The sequence below is a fragment of the Bactrocera neohumeralis genome, unplaced genomic scaffold (assembly GCF_024586455.1).
Source record: "Bactrocera neohumeralis isolate Rockhampton unplaced genomic scaffold, APGP_CSIRO_Bneo_wtdbg2-racon-allhic-juicebox.fasta_v2 cluster10, whole genome shotgun sequence".
NCBI classification, from domain to species: Eukaryota; Metazoa; Arthropoda; class Insecta; order Diptera; family Tephritidae; genus Bactrocera; species Bactrocera neohumeralis.
Window position 1 is genome coordinate 15,154,897 of NW_026089623.1, and position 12,113 is coordinate 15,167,009.

Below are 12,113 nucleotides of genomic sequence, written 5' to 3' on the forward strand. Positions count from 1 at the left end.
AGACTTCTAATTATGCCGCACCAAAATTAGGAACACATAATTCATTCTTTATTTGCTTTTTTTAATACCAACATTTCAAAATTACGGTCGGTGAGATTTTGCCTTGTCGATCGATTGACAATTCCAGCATGTAACATATGTACCTTTGCTAGCATAAGTGCTCATTAGAATTTTGTCACTTTGTTTTGTTACTCTTTCGCTTAAATGTACTTACAGTGAGGAGCAAAACAGGGAACATATTTGCTCTTTTCAGATATTAGCATTGATTTTCATGATACAATTTTTACCATAGGTTTTTTGAAAGTTTGATGATGATTTTTTTTTCATATAACGTAAATATTTTAGAACATTTTTCATTGTTTTGTAATTATTTAACATGTCGTATGTGTTGTGATATTTCTATTGGACAAAAAAGCAAACATGCATTCCTTTTTGCTCCCCAGTGTACATTTGAACATTCATACAAACATATGTATCGCATTACTACTGAGCTGCAGTGCCATTTTGAGACTGCCAAATCAAGTAGTCTGCACTTGACACCTAGAAATCATGTTTTATTTCGTTGGACTGGCTTAATGACAACGTTTAATTATACCGCCTATATACCAAGAAACATTTTTTATCAACAAACTAGTTGATAATTAATATCGGCCATAAAATATAATTTCAAATGTATTTAGTTAAAGCTCATGTTTCACTAAAGGTTAAGTGATAGTGCATTTTTTTCACTATCACTAAATATTTAGTGGTAGTGCAATTTGTTTTTCACTATCACTAAAGGTTTAGTGATAGTGCATTTTTTTTTCACTATCACTAAAGGTTTAGTGGTAGTGCAATTTGTTTTTCACTATCACTAAATTTTCAGTGATAATGGATTTTGCTGTTTAACTACCACTGAAGAAGTAGTGGTACTGCAATTTAGTGGTAGTGCAAAAATGCCCAACCCTGATTACGATAGAAGCGTTACGATCACCTATGTCATAACACGAAATAAAGGTTTTTACGTGACGAGTAACGAGTTTTTCATTATTTATTATTTTATTTTTTTAAAGCGCGGCCGAAGGCCAGCAACGCAGAAAGGAGTACTACGCGAAAGAACTTCAGTCACTCCTTGTATTGGCACGACCAGCATTTTTTTCTAGAACGAGGCCGAAGGCCGCCAATTTTATAATAGACTTGAAAATGCGAACGCCAATATTTTTAAATTTCACACAATCTAGTTAGTAGTTATTTAGTATTCATTTCTAGATTGAAAAGTTTTTTTTATAGTTGATAAAGAAAAAAGAATCACGCGATGATACAAACAAAGAAAAAGCTGTCATTGAAAAATCCTTAATTTTTGGTTCTTAAGATGTGGCAAAGCTGGTTTTCCTCGTAAATGCAAACACTCTAACGTTTTCAGCCATGAATTTGATAAGTGAAATTAATAAATTTAGCTGAAAAATAACAAAATAAAAGTGAAATGTGAACTCATGTGATCAAATTGAAATTTATACTTCGCGTGTTTTTCGAATCGGTAATTTTTTTTCTGTAAATTGGTAGTACCGTTAGTGACATCTATGCTAAATTTCACGTCAAAATTTTCATTAGTAGGTATTTGAGATACGCGTCGTTTTGTGAGGCTCTAAAAGTGGATTCTTCTATTTTTACTATGTCTGTACTTATTGAACAAAAAAGTGCGATAATGCACCATCTCATACTGCATTGGTTATTCGTGATCATTTCGCCACATTTTCAACTAATATCGTGCCGCAACCACCGCATTCGTCTGATTTACCTTCGTGTAACTTCTGGCTATTCAGCAAATTCACATCACCACTCCGAGGACACCGTTTTGACTCAATTGAGGATATAAAACCTGAATTGAAAAAGGCTCTGATGGCCATCACGACGGAGGATTTTTCCAAGTGCTATGATGACTGCAAAATTCGTTGATATAAGTGTATTGCAGTGGGAGGGGATTACTTTGAAAGAGGTGAAATGGAACAAAATACGAAATACACGAAATATGGTTATCTGTAGTACTAGGTTCCAGCATAAGAAGATTCATCAAGCTACCTGGCTGTCTCCGGATCGAAAAACTACCAACCAGATCGATCATGTTGTGATAGATGGAAGACACGTCTCCAGTGTTTTAGACGTGCGTGCGCTCCGAGGTCCTAACATCGACTCGGACCACTATCTTGTTGCAGCTAAGATTCACACTCGCCTCTGTGCAGCAAAAAACGCACGCCAACAAACACAAAGAAGGTTCGACGTCAAGAAGCTGCAATCACAACAGACAGCCGAACGATTTTCTACTCGGCTTGCACTCCTGCTCTCTGAGAGCACTAGTCAACAACTCGGTATAAGGGAACTGTGGGACGGCATTTCAAATTCCTTACGTACAGCTGCAACCGAAACCATTGGATTTAGGAAAGAGCAAAAGAACAGCTGGTACGACGAGGAGTGCCGTGTCGCAGCGGAGAGAAAACAGGCTGCCTACCTCGCAACGTTACGATCGACCACTACACGTGCGGGATGGGATAGATACCGAGAGTTGAAGAGGGAAGCGAGACGCATTTGCAGACAGAAAAAGAAAGAGGCCGAAATGCGTGAGTACGAAGAGCTTGATAAGCTGGCCGACAGGGGTAATGCTCGAAAATTCTACGAAAAAATGCGGCGGCTTACAGAAGGTTTCAAGACCGGAGCATACTCTTGTAGAACCCCCAAAGGTGATCTAGTCACTGATGCCCAGAGCATAGTTAAATTATGGAGGAAACAGTTCTCCAGCCTGCTGAATGGCAGTGAACGCACAACACCAGGAGAAGGAGAACCCGATTCCCCAATCGATGACGAAGGAGCAGACGTTCCATTACCCGATCATGAAGAAGTTCGAATAGCAATTGCCCGCCTCAAGAACAACAAAGCGGCAGGGGCCGACGGACTACCGGCCGAGCTATTCAAACACGGCGGCGAAGAACTAATAGGGAGCATGCATCAGCTTCTTTGTAAAATATGGTCGGACGAGAGCATGCCCAACGATTGGAATTTAAGTGTGCTATGCCCAATCCATAAAAAAGGAGACCCCACAATCTGCGCCAACTACCGTGGGATTAGCCTCTTCAACATCGCATATAAGGTTCTATCGAGCGTATTGTGTGAAAGATTAAAGCCCACCGTCAACAAACTGATTGGACCTTATCAGTGTGGCTTCAGACCTGGAAAATCAACAACCGACCAGATATTCACCATGCGCCAAATCTTGGAAAAGACCCGTGAAAGGAGAATCGACACACACCACCTCTTCGTCGATTTCAAAGCTGCTTTCGACAGCACGAAAAGGAGGTGCCTTTATGCCGCGATGTCTGAATTTGGTATCCCCGCAAAACTAATACGGCTGTGTAAACTGACGTTGAACAACACGAAAAGCTCCGTCAGGATCGGGAAGGACCTCTCCGAGCCGTTCGATACCAAACGAGGTTTCAGACAAGGCGACTCCCTATCGACTTCTTCAACCTGCTCCTGGAGAAAATAGTTCGAGCTGCAGAACTAAACAGAGAAGGTACCATCTTCTATAAGAGTGTACAGCTGCTGGCGTATGCCGACGATATCGATATCATTGGCCTCAACACCCGCGCCGCTAGTTCTGCTTTCTCTAGGCTGGACAAGGAAGCACAGAAAATGGGTCTGGTAGTGAACGAGGGCAAAACGAAATATCTCCTGTCATCAAACAAACAGTCGTCGCACTCGCGACTTGGCTCTCACGTCACTGTTGACAGTCATAACTTTGAAGTTGTAGATAATTTCGTCTATTTAGGAACCAGCATTAACACCACTAATAATGTCAGCCTGGAAATCCAACGCAGGATTGCTCTTGCCAACAGGTGCTACTTCGGACTGAGTAGGCAATTGAAAAGTAAAGTCCTCTCTCGACGAACAAAAGCTAAACTCTATAAGTCGCTCATAATTCCCGTCCTGCTATATGGTGCAGAGGCTTGGGCGATGACAGCAACCGATGAGTCGACGTTACGAGTTTTCGAGAGAAAAATTCTGCGAAAGATTTGCGCATTGGCCACGGCGAATATCGCATCAGATGGAACGATGAGCTGTACGAGATATATGACGACATTGACATAGTTCAGCGAATTAAAAGACAGCGGCTACGCTGGCTAGGTCATGTTGTCCGGATGGATGAAAACACTCCAGCTCTGAAAGTATTCGACGCAGTACCCGCCGGGGGAAGCAGAGGAAGAGGAAGACCTCCACTCCGTTGGAAGGACCAAGTGGAGAAGGACCTGGCTTCGCTTGGAATATCCCATTGGCGCCACGCAACGAAAAGAAGAAACGACTGGCGCGCTGTTGTTAACTCGGCTATAATCGCGTAAGCGGTGTCTACGCCAATTAAGAAGAAGAAGAGAAGAAATGGAACAAATTCACCTTTCAATTTGATGACAGTAGTATTTAAATATTCAATGCGAAAATCTTTAATGAAATATAGCGAAATACCATGGTTATTAGTGCAAATTTTAGAATTTTTAATCGGGAATATTCTATGAAATACAATTATTGTTAGCAACATTATTTATTTTTGTTTGATTGGTATAGATTTTGTATCTTATGTTATTTAATAAATAAAGATAAAAAAAATCGTTTCAACCAATTTTTCTCGCCCAGGAGTTTTAAGGGGGTATTCTACTCTAGAATTTTGAAAAATTCGATTTTTTTCATATATTTAAAGTTTAGACCCTTAAGAACATATCCTCCAAAGAATTTTTAAAAATAAAAATTATTATAAGAGCCACAGTTACTTTAGTGACGCAGTACCTAGCCCGGTTCGGCCGTATCGAATTTTTTAAACGCGTTTTTCTCGAAACTACTTTTTTTCCACACGGTACCGGCATTATCTCAAGTTCTTTTCAACCGATTTACTTGAAATTTTGTGTGAACCTTCTTTATATAATCCTTTATCGTTCCTATAAGCATCATTTAAAAATTTTGGTTTTTAATATGTTAAAAAAATTCAGGAATTTCAAAAAAAAGCGTAAAAAATGATTTTTATTTTCAGGCAGTCGCCATTTTTCAAAAAAAAAAATTTCGTGTTCCCTGAGGTAGGGACTATAACAGCATCCCTTACTGATTAAGAATTTCTTTTGATTTTTTTTTTTGTCAGACCACCAGGAGAGTCAGGATCAATGTCACCAGGATGCGCCATTTTTTTTATACCTGTCTCACAATAGACAATAGACAAAAAGATGCCGACGATATACCCTCCACGTCACAAGGGCAACCCGAAATAAATGCTAGTGTACCTAGAAGGCAAAAATTAGAAAGTACAGCAGATCGCTTAAAAAGATTTTTAAATGAGGAAGATAAAAAAATGGAGAATTTGATCAGATAAAAATGGATAAAATGCTAGCAGCTATACGCCTATGTACCAAGCAATAGAGAATAATAATAAAACTGTTGCAAGAGCTATTACTGAATTAAAAGATGAGTTTGTAAGTATAAGTACTCAATTGCTAAGCAATTCTGTCTTGAATTTCACAACACCCCTGATTATTATTACTATTCCTTGAGTGATTTACGATGTCAATAAAAAATTTAGATAGCCAATTTAACTAATCATTTATATTGTTATCACGATAAATGATATCCTTGACAACAAAGAGCAAGCGGAGCCCCGAGTTTAGACTAGTTATTTATGTAAATAAGACGATAAGTCGGCTTTTTCAAAGTAAAGTCGACCTGAATTGATTTGGAGTCGTTTAATTTGATGCGCGACTTAGATGCCCACTTAGTAATTGCCACGTTATAACCAGTTTCCATCGGTTGCAAGTTTGAGTATACATCCTCTTGTTTAATGCGGAAGTATCTATCTTTTAAGTACGAAGCAATTATTTCGCAAAATTGTTTGGGTAGAGCAGCAGACTCGAATGCCAAACGTTCTTTTTATGAATTGGACTTTCAACGAAATTAACGATTCGGTGTACCTGGACAATTGTTGAATGGTGGTCACGGAAGCCAAATTGATGTGTTGGTATGAGGTGTTTATGAACAATTATTGGTTTGAGCTTATTTATGAGTACATTCTCAAAGATCTCAGATAAAGCTGGCAGCAGGTCTATATTATGTAATATCGTGTACTGACTTACCCGGCTTAGGTTTAATTATGACTTCTGATACTTTCCAAAGCGATGAAACGTATCTTAGACTGTTTATAATAAGGGGTGTTGTGGAATCCTAGACAGAATTGTTTAGCTGTGAGAATTGCAAACCAATTCTGATTTTCAATGGTCCACAGAATCTGATTGGATTTTCGTCTTTTCGAACATACGCAAAACCAATATTCGAACCAGCCGTTTAGAAACTGGATTGAACTAACTGATACAGTATCACTGGATGAAAAGGTAAACTGGCTATACGAGAGAATGAACGATGAAATTGTGCAATTTGTTCCTGTCCATACTAACAGAAAAAGCAATTATTCATGCTGGTTTTCTAGGGAGCTGATGTGTAAAATACAGCGAAAAAGGATGCGCATGCAACATACAAGAAATTAAAAACCGGTTATGCCTACAATGTTTTTCATCGGTTACGGTCGGAATGCAAAAGAATTGGCAAAGGGTGTTACACGTCCAGGATGGAGGAGCTTGTACGGGTGGGTTCGAGTCAGTTTTGGAAATTCGTCAAAAGCAGGAGACGGAACAATATGGATATCCCATCCTCCGTGTCGTGGATGATAGCGTAGCTACGACGGGTGGGGAAGTGAGCAATCTGTTTGCGTCGTTCTTTGGTAGCATCTATGCGGAGAAAGTTAATGATAATAGGGAACCAATGCCCACAGCTCAAGCTGTGTAAACATCGACGAGCTACGATGTGAAATTATCGGAACTCACCATCCGCTTCGCTGAAGTGTACGAGCAAATGTGCAAACTAGATGGAAAGAAAGGAGCCGGACCAGATGGAATACCGAACATATTACTGAAGAGCTGTGCAGTCGGACTTGCCCAACCAATAACCCACATCTTTAGTAAATCACTGGAGATGGGTATTTTTCCGTCGGCATGGAAACGCTCGTATATTTGTCCAATTTACAAGGCGAGATCTGAGGTGTCCAACTACAGGCCAATATGCATACAACCGGCAATGGCAAAGTTGTTTGAGAAACTTGTTTTGCAGCAGGTGAATTTCGCCTTCAAGAATACGATGTCGACCAATCAACATGGGTTCTTTGGCGGCAGGTCTATGGCTACAAACCTTTATCTATATGTCGATTACGTACTGAGAGCGTTGGACAAGGGTGAAACAGTTCACAATATCTAAACGGACTTCAGCAAAGCCTTCGACATGGTGGATCATGAGCTCTTAATAGAGAAGATGGAGTGACGGGATATGTATTGAGTTGGTTTAACTCGTACTTGACTGGGAGATTCCTGCAGGTGCGAGTCAATTGCTATGTGACGTCCGAGTTTAAAGTGTCGTCCGGGATCCCACAGGGTTCCCATCTGGGGCCAGTGTTGTTTAGCATATTTGTCAACGACATTGGGGACAAAATATCGTCGGAATTTTTACTATATGCTGATGACCTCAAGATGTTCCGGAAGATAAGCACTGACGATGATATTAGTGCATTACAGCAAGACCTTGATTGACTTGAGGAGTGGTGCGACGAAAATAAAATGAGTTTAAATTTAAAAAAGTGCGTGGTGATGTTCTTGTCACGGTCCTTGAGTCGTCTGTCCAGCTGTTTACCGTATCGCTGATTATCAGCTAGAAGAAGTCACAGTAGTAAAAGATCTTGATGTCATTATTGACAATGCACTAAATTTCGCCGGGCACATTGACAAAATTACATTTCATATTCAGATGTGGGGATGACTTCAGGAATGCTGATACGTTCGTAAGGCTGTACTCGACCTTGGTGCGTCCGATGTTGGAGTATTGTTCATTGGTTTGGTCTCCTCATACCGACTGTCTCATTGACAAAGTGGAGAGAGTGCAGAAGGAACTGTGTAAATATGTCGCGTACTTCCTGGGACGTAAAGGATGGATCGGAGGATCGGAGGAGGTTCGTGGTCAATTTGGGATTTGTGAACTGATGAGTCGGAGACAAGTATCAGTTCTCTGGTTTGCTTTTAAATCAACTTAAACTTAGTCAATAGATATTTCGAGCGCTCGAAAAAAAATATCCCTGGTCGGTCCAAAACCTCGGTGTTCATAATTCTTCTTTGTCCAAATTCTTCTTCTTTCTGCAATAATAATGAATTATAAATTTTTCTATTACGTATTTCTCATTTTTAACAATTCTCGATCAGTCTCGAATATTTCCTATTATGTATTTCTCATTTTTGCCAATTCTCGATCAGTCTCGAATATTGAGAGTATCGATATTTTAATTTATTTTTATTTTTCCAATTATTATAATTTTTCTATTATGTATTTCTCATTTTTACCAATTCTCTTTCAGACTCGAATATTGAGAATATCGATATTTTAATTTCTTTTTATTTTTCCAATTAATATTATTTTTCTATTATATATCTCATTTTTATCAATTCGTGTTTAGTCTCGAATATCGAGAGTATCGATATTTCGAACCCGATCACTGTTTGTATCACTAGTGCTCAATTGAATTTCGAACAGTGATGCCATTTATAGCGTAAATATCGTGCAAAATCGTAATATTTTTTATTGTTTTTTTTTGCAAAAAAAAACAGAAAAATACATAACGCGCCATATATATTCGTAAATTGGAATTAAAAACACGAATTTTAAGACATTTCCCGTGAAAATTGGTGCACGTTTTCGGAAAAGCCGCTCTTCTGAACCTTTACCGTAAAATCTTTTAGAAATTTTATTATCTTGATAAATACCGGTGTTGGTCCGACCAGGGCCGCCAATGCAAACAGGAGTTTAACTGATCACGCCCCGGTGTTGGTCCGACCAGGGTTATTTTTTGAAGGGCGGACGAAAGCCGCCAGTGCAGAGAGGAAGTCAACGAGAAAGAACTGATCACGGCCAGGTGTTGGTCCGACCAGGGTTATATTTTTGAAGGGCGGACAAAAGCCGCCAGTGCAGAGAGGAATTCAACGAGAAAGAACTGATCACGCCCAGGTGTTGGTCCCACAAGTGTTATTTTGAAGCACGGCCGAAGGCCTCCAATTAATTAGAATGCAACACTTTTGTTATGCGAACAAAAATTATTGAACAAAATGCTATTTACCCAAAGTCTTAGTAGTGTATATGTGTATTTTTTTTTTATCCTGACTAATTTCTGTATCCGTCCGTACCGTCAAATCGCGGCGCCAAAAACATCGTAATATTGCCCTTTGTGGGGAAACTTTAGTATACCATCCCACGATTTCAGGGTTAAAAGTGGTATGGTTGGATAGTGCTGATGCCCCAGATTAAGAATATATATAATTATTGCCGCCGCAAACTTATAGTTTTCGAGATATTTGCATTTAACGTTGAAAATTTTGCAAATTTAATTTTGCAATTTCTCGACTTATGGTTAGTTTTTCTTCCATATTATGCACTTTTTAAACACTTAAAATTCACTACAATATTTCTACATATTTATTTTTTTATTAATATTTTAGATATTTGCTTAAAATAAGCATTTTATATTTTACATAAATATTACTACACGCACAATAACAATAAGGCCCGGTTTCACAGTCCATACTTATGTTGTACTTAAGATAAAACAGGAAAATATTGTTTTACAGTTCATACTTATGTAATGCTTAAGTACTGAAAAGGGGAGACTTAAGCAGTGCTTAAATAACAGCTGATTTTTGTTTTGAATTTGCTTTGAATTTTCAGCGACATCTTTCGTAGCGTAGGGCAAGTGTCCGTTCGTTTGCACTCAATAACAGCTTATACTTTTCCTTCAGTTCCCATAGGTGCTCCGACTCGCTACTGATGAAATTTGGGGTTCTTTTGTTGTTTTCATCAATTTTTGATATAATTTTCCTCGCAAATTTATGTATTGTCTGTTATAATTTAAATATTTCAAACATATTTTTATGAATGACATTTGTAAAACATATGTTGCCCATAACGTTGCCATATATCATAATAAAATTTTATAGAAATTGAGCATTGACTGTGAAACGCAAACGACCACTCAGTTTGCAACAATACTTAGCTAAGATTTTATTTAGGCACAACTTAAGTATGGACTGTGAAACCGGGCATAAGTGTTCCGTGTTGTCAAATAATAAGTGTTACCATATCACAAATGATTGAAAACAATAAAAATAAATAAAAAAAACTCAAATGCATGAAAAAAATTATCCTGCGCGACCAACACCTGGGTGTATCAGGTTTTTACGATTGAAACTCCTTTTTGCGTTGGCGGCGCTTCAAAAAAATAACCCTGGCCGATCCAACACCGGGGTGTGCCAACACCAGGGTGTGTCAGGTTTTTTTCGAGTAAAACTCCTTTTTGCGTTGGCGGCCTTCGGCCGCGCTTCAAAAAAAATAACCCTGGCCGATCCAACACCGGGGTGTGCCAACAACAGGGTGTGTCAGGTTTTTTTTCGAGTAAAACTCCTTTTTTGATTATTACTCATTATATAGCAAGAAAAAGGATAATGATTTATGTATTTGGGGTATAAACCTATTTTTTATTCGTTTGATAAATGTGTAGATATGGCAATACTTATTATTTGACAACACGGAACACTTATTATTTATAATAATAACTATTTATAATAATATTTATGTAAAATATAAAATGCTTATTTTAGCAAACATCTAAAATATTAATAAAAAATAAATATGTAGAAATATTGTAGTGAATTGTAAGTGTATAAAAAGTGCATAATACGGAAGAAAAACTAACCATAAGTCGAGAAATTGCAAAATTAAATTTGCAAAATTTTCAACTTTAAATGCAAATATCTCGAAAACTTAAAGTTTGCGGCGGCTATAATTATATATATTCTTAATCTGGAGCATCAGCACTATCCAACCATACCACTTTTAACCCTGAAATCGTGGGATGGTATACTAAAGCCGACCCCCTTTGTAAATATCCCGAAAACCAATTCACATCTACTACAAAGAAAATTGACACTTCACCTACCTGCTTAAAGAGATTATTAGCGCGATCAACTATTGTTTTTGGAAGATTTATCCGATCTGCCATTGTAGATATTTCCTTAAAGGCTGAAATCAATGATCTATCGGAGCTACTCATTGTGCGTCTATTTTGATATTTTGCTGCACCAAATGCGTCATAGGATGCAGACCCTGTTCCCGGTCCAATTATTGTTGACAGATCTCCCCCACCAAGCAATGGATTTTCAGCTCCTCCGACACGGCTTGGATCAACACCACTTTTTTCATTACTAAACGTACGCCACTCCGAGCCTACATCAATAACACGATCACCTACTACAAGTCCACATTCTGAGCAAATCATGTCTCCAGCTCTGTAGTCCTCAATTAGTGGTGCTTCAGGATGAGCGTAGCAACATAATTTGCTACTGCCATCGGATCTTAATATGATCATATATGCAGCACGTTCAGTATTAATAAATATTACAAAACTCATGCGTCACTCACCTACTATTTATACTCGACATTTCTTTTTATACTGAAAATTTTGGGATATATAGTTAATATTACTAAACACTTCCTAAAAAATTTTCTTTGCATCTAAATTGGTATATAAACACAGAAGCTTTTCTATTACCGCTGAACCCTAACCATAACGGGGTGCCTGGTTTGGCAATTTTCGATTGCTGAAAATCTGAATCGCTCTCAATATTGCTGATAGAGACTTCACAAACTTCCAAAACGGGTTAAGAATCGGACGTGCAAGCGACTTGTTATTGTTCAATTTTCCAAATGTTTCCGGTCATCTCGACAGGCAAAAATGTATGGCATACTAACTGTCAAATCTATTGCTATTGCCATTGCCAAATCTGTATGTGGGCATTTGTTATCATAACATAATCATTTCCGAAAAGGCGTCCGGTAGGTGGGTTCGAGCCGATGTAGCACATGTTATGACCTCTTAAACTGTTTAAATCTATTATCTGGAAAAAATAGGAGAAACAACTTTTGTTTTACAAATGTATTTCTGTGAAAAATAAAAATTCATATTTTTTGACTAC

At 38.2% G+C, this 12,113-nt stretch overlaps 1 protein-coding gene across 1 annotated transcript in view; it reads right to left on the reverse strand.

Annotated features, from left to right (window-relative positions):
- The window catches only part of LOC126765292 (transcription initiation factor IIB), a 77,734-nt gene extending 66,012 nt beyond the window's left edge, over nt 1-11,722 (reverse strand). Inside the window, exons 1-2 of the mRNA XM_050483008.1 lie at nt 11,560-11,722; nt 11,078-11,492 (exon numbers count right to left, since the gene is read on the reverse strand). Of these exons, the coding sequence (XP_050338965.1) occupies nt 11,078-11,492; nt 11,560-11,579 (435 nt within the window). The 5' untranslated portion in view covers nt 11,580-11,722. The remainder of the gene's footprint in view (nt 1-11,077; nt 11,493-11,559) is intronic.
- Between the last annotated feature and the right edge of the window lie 391 nt (nt 11,723-12,113).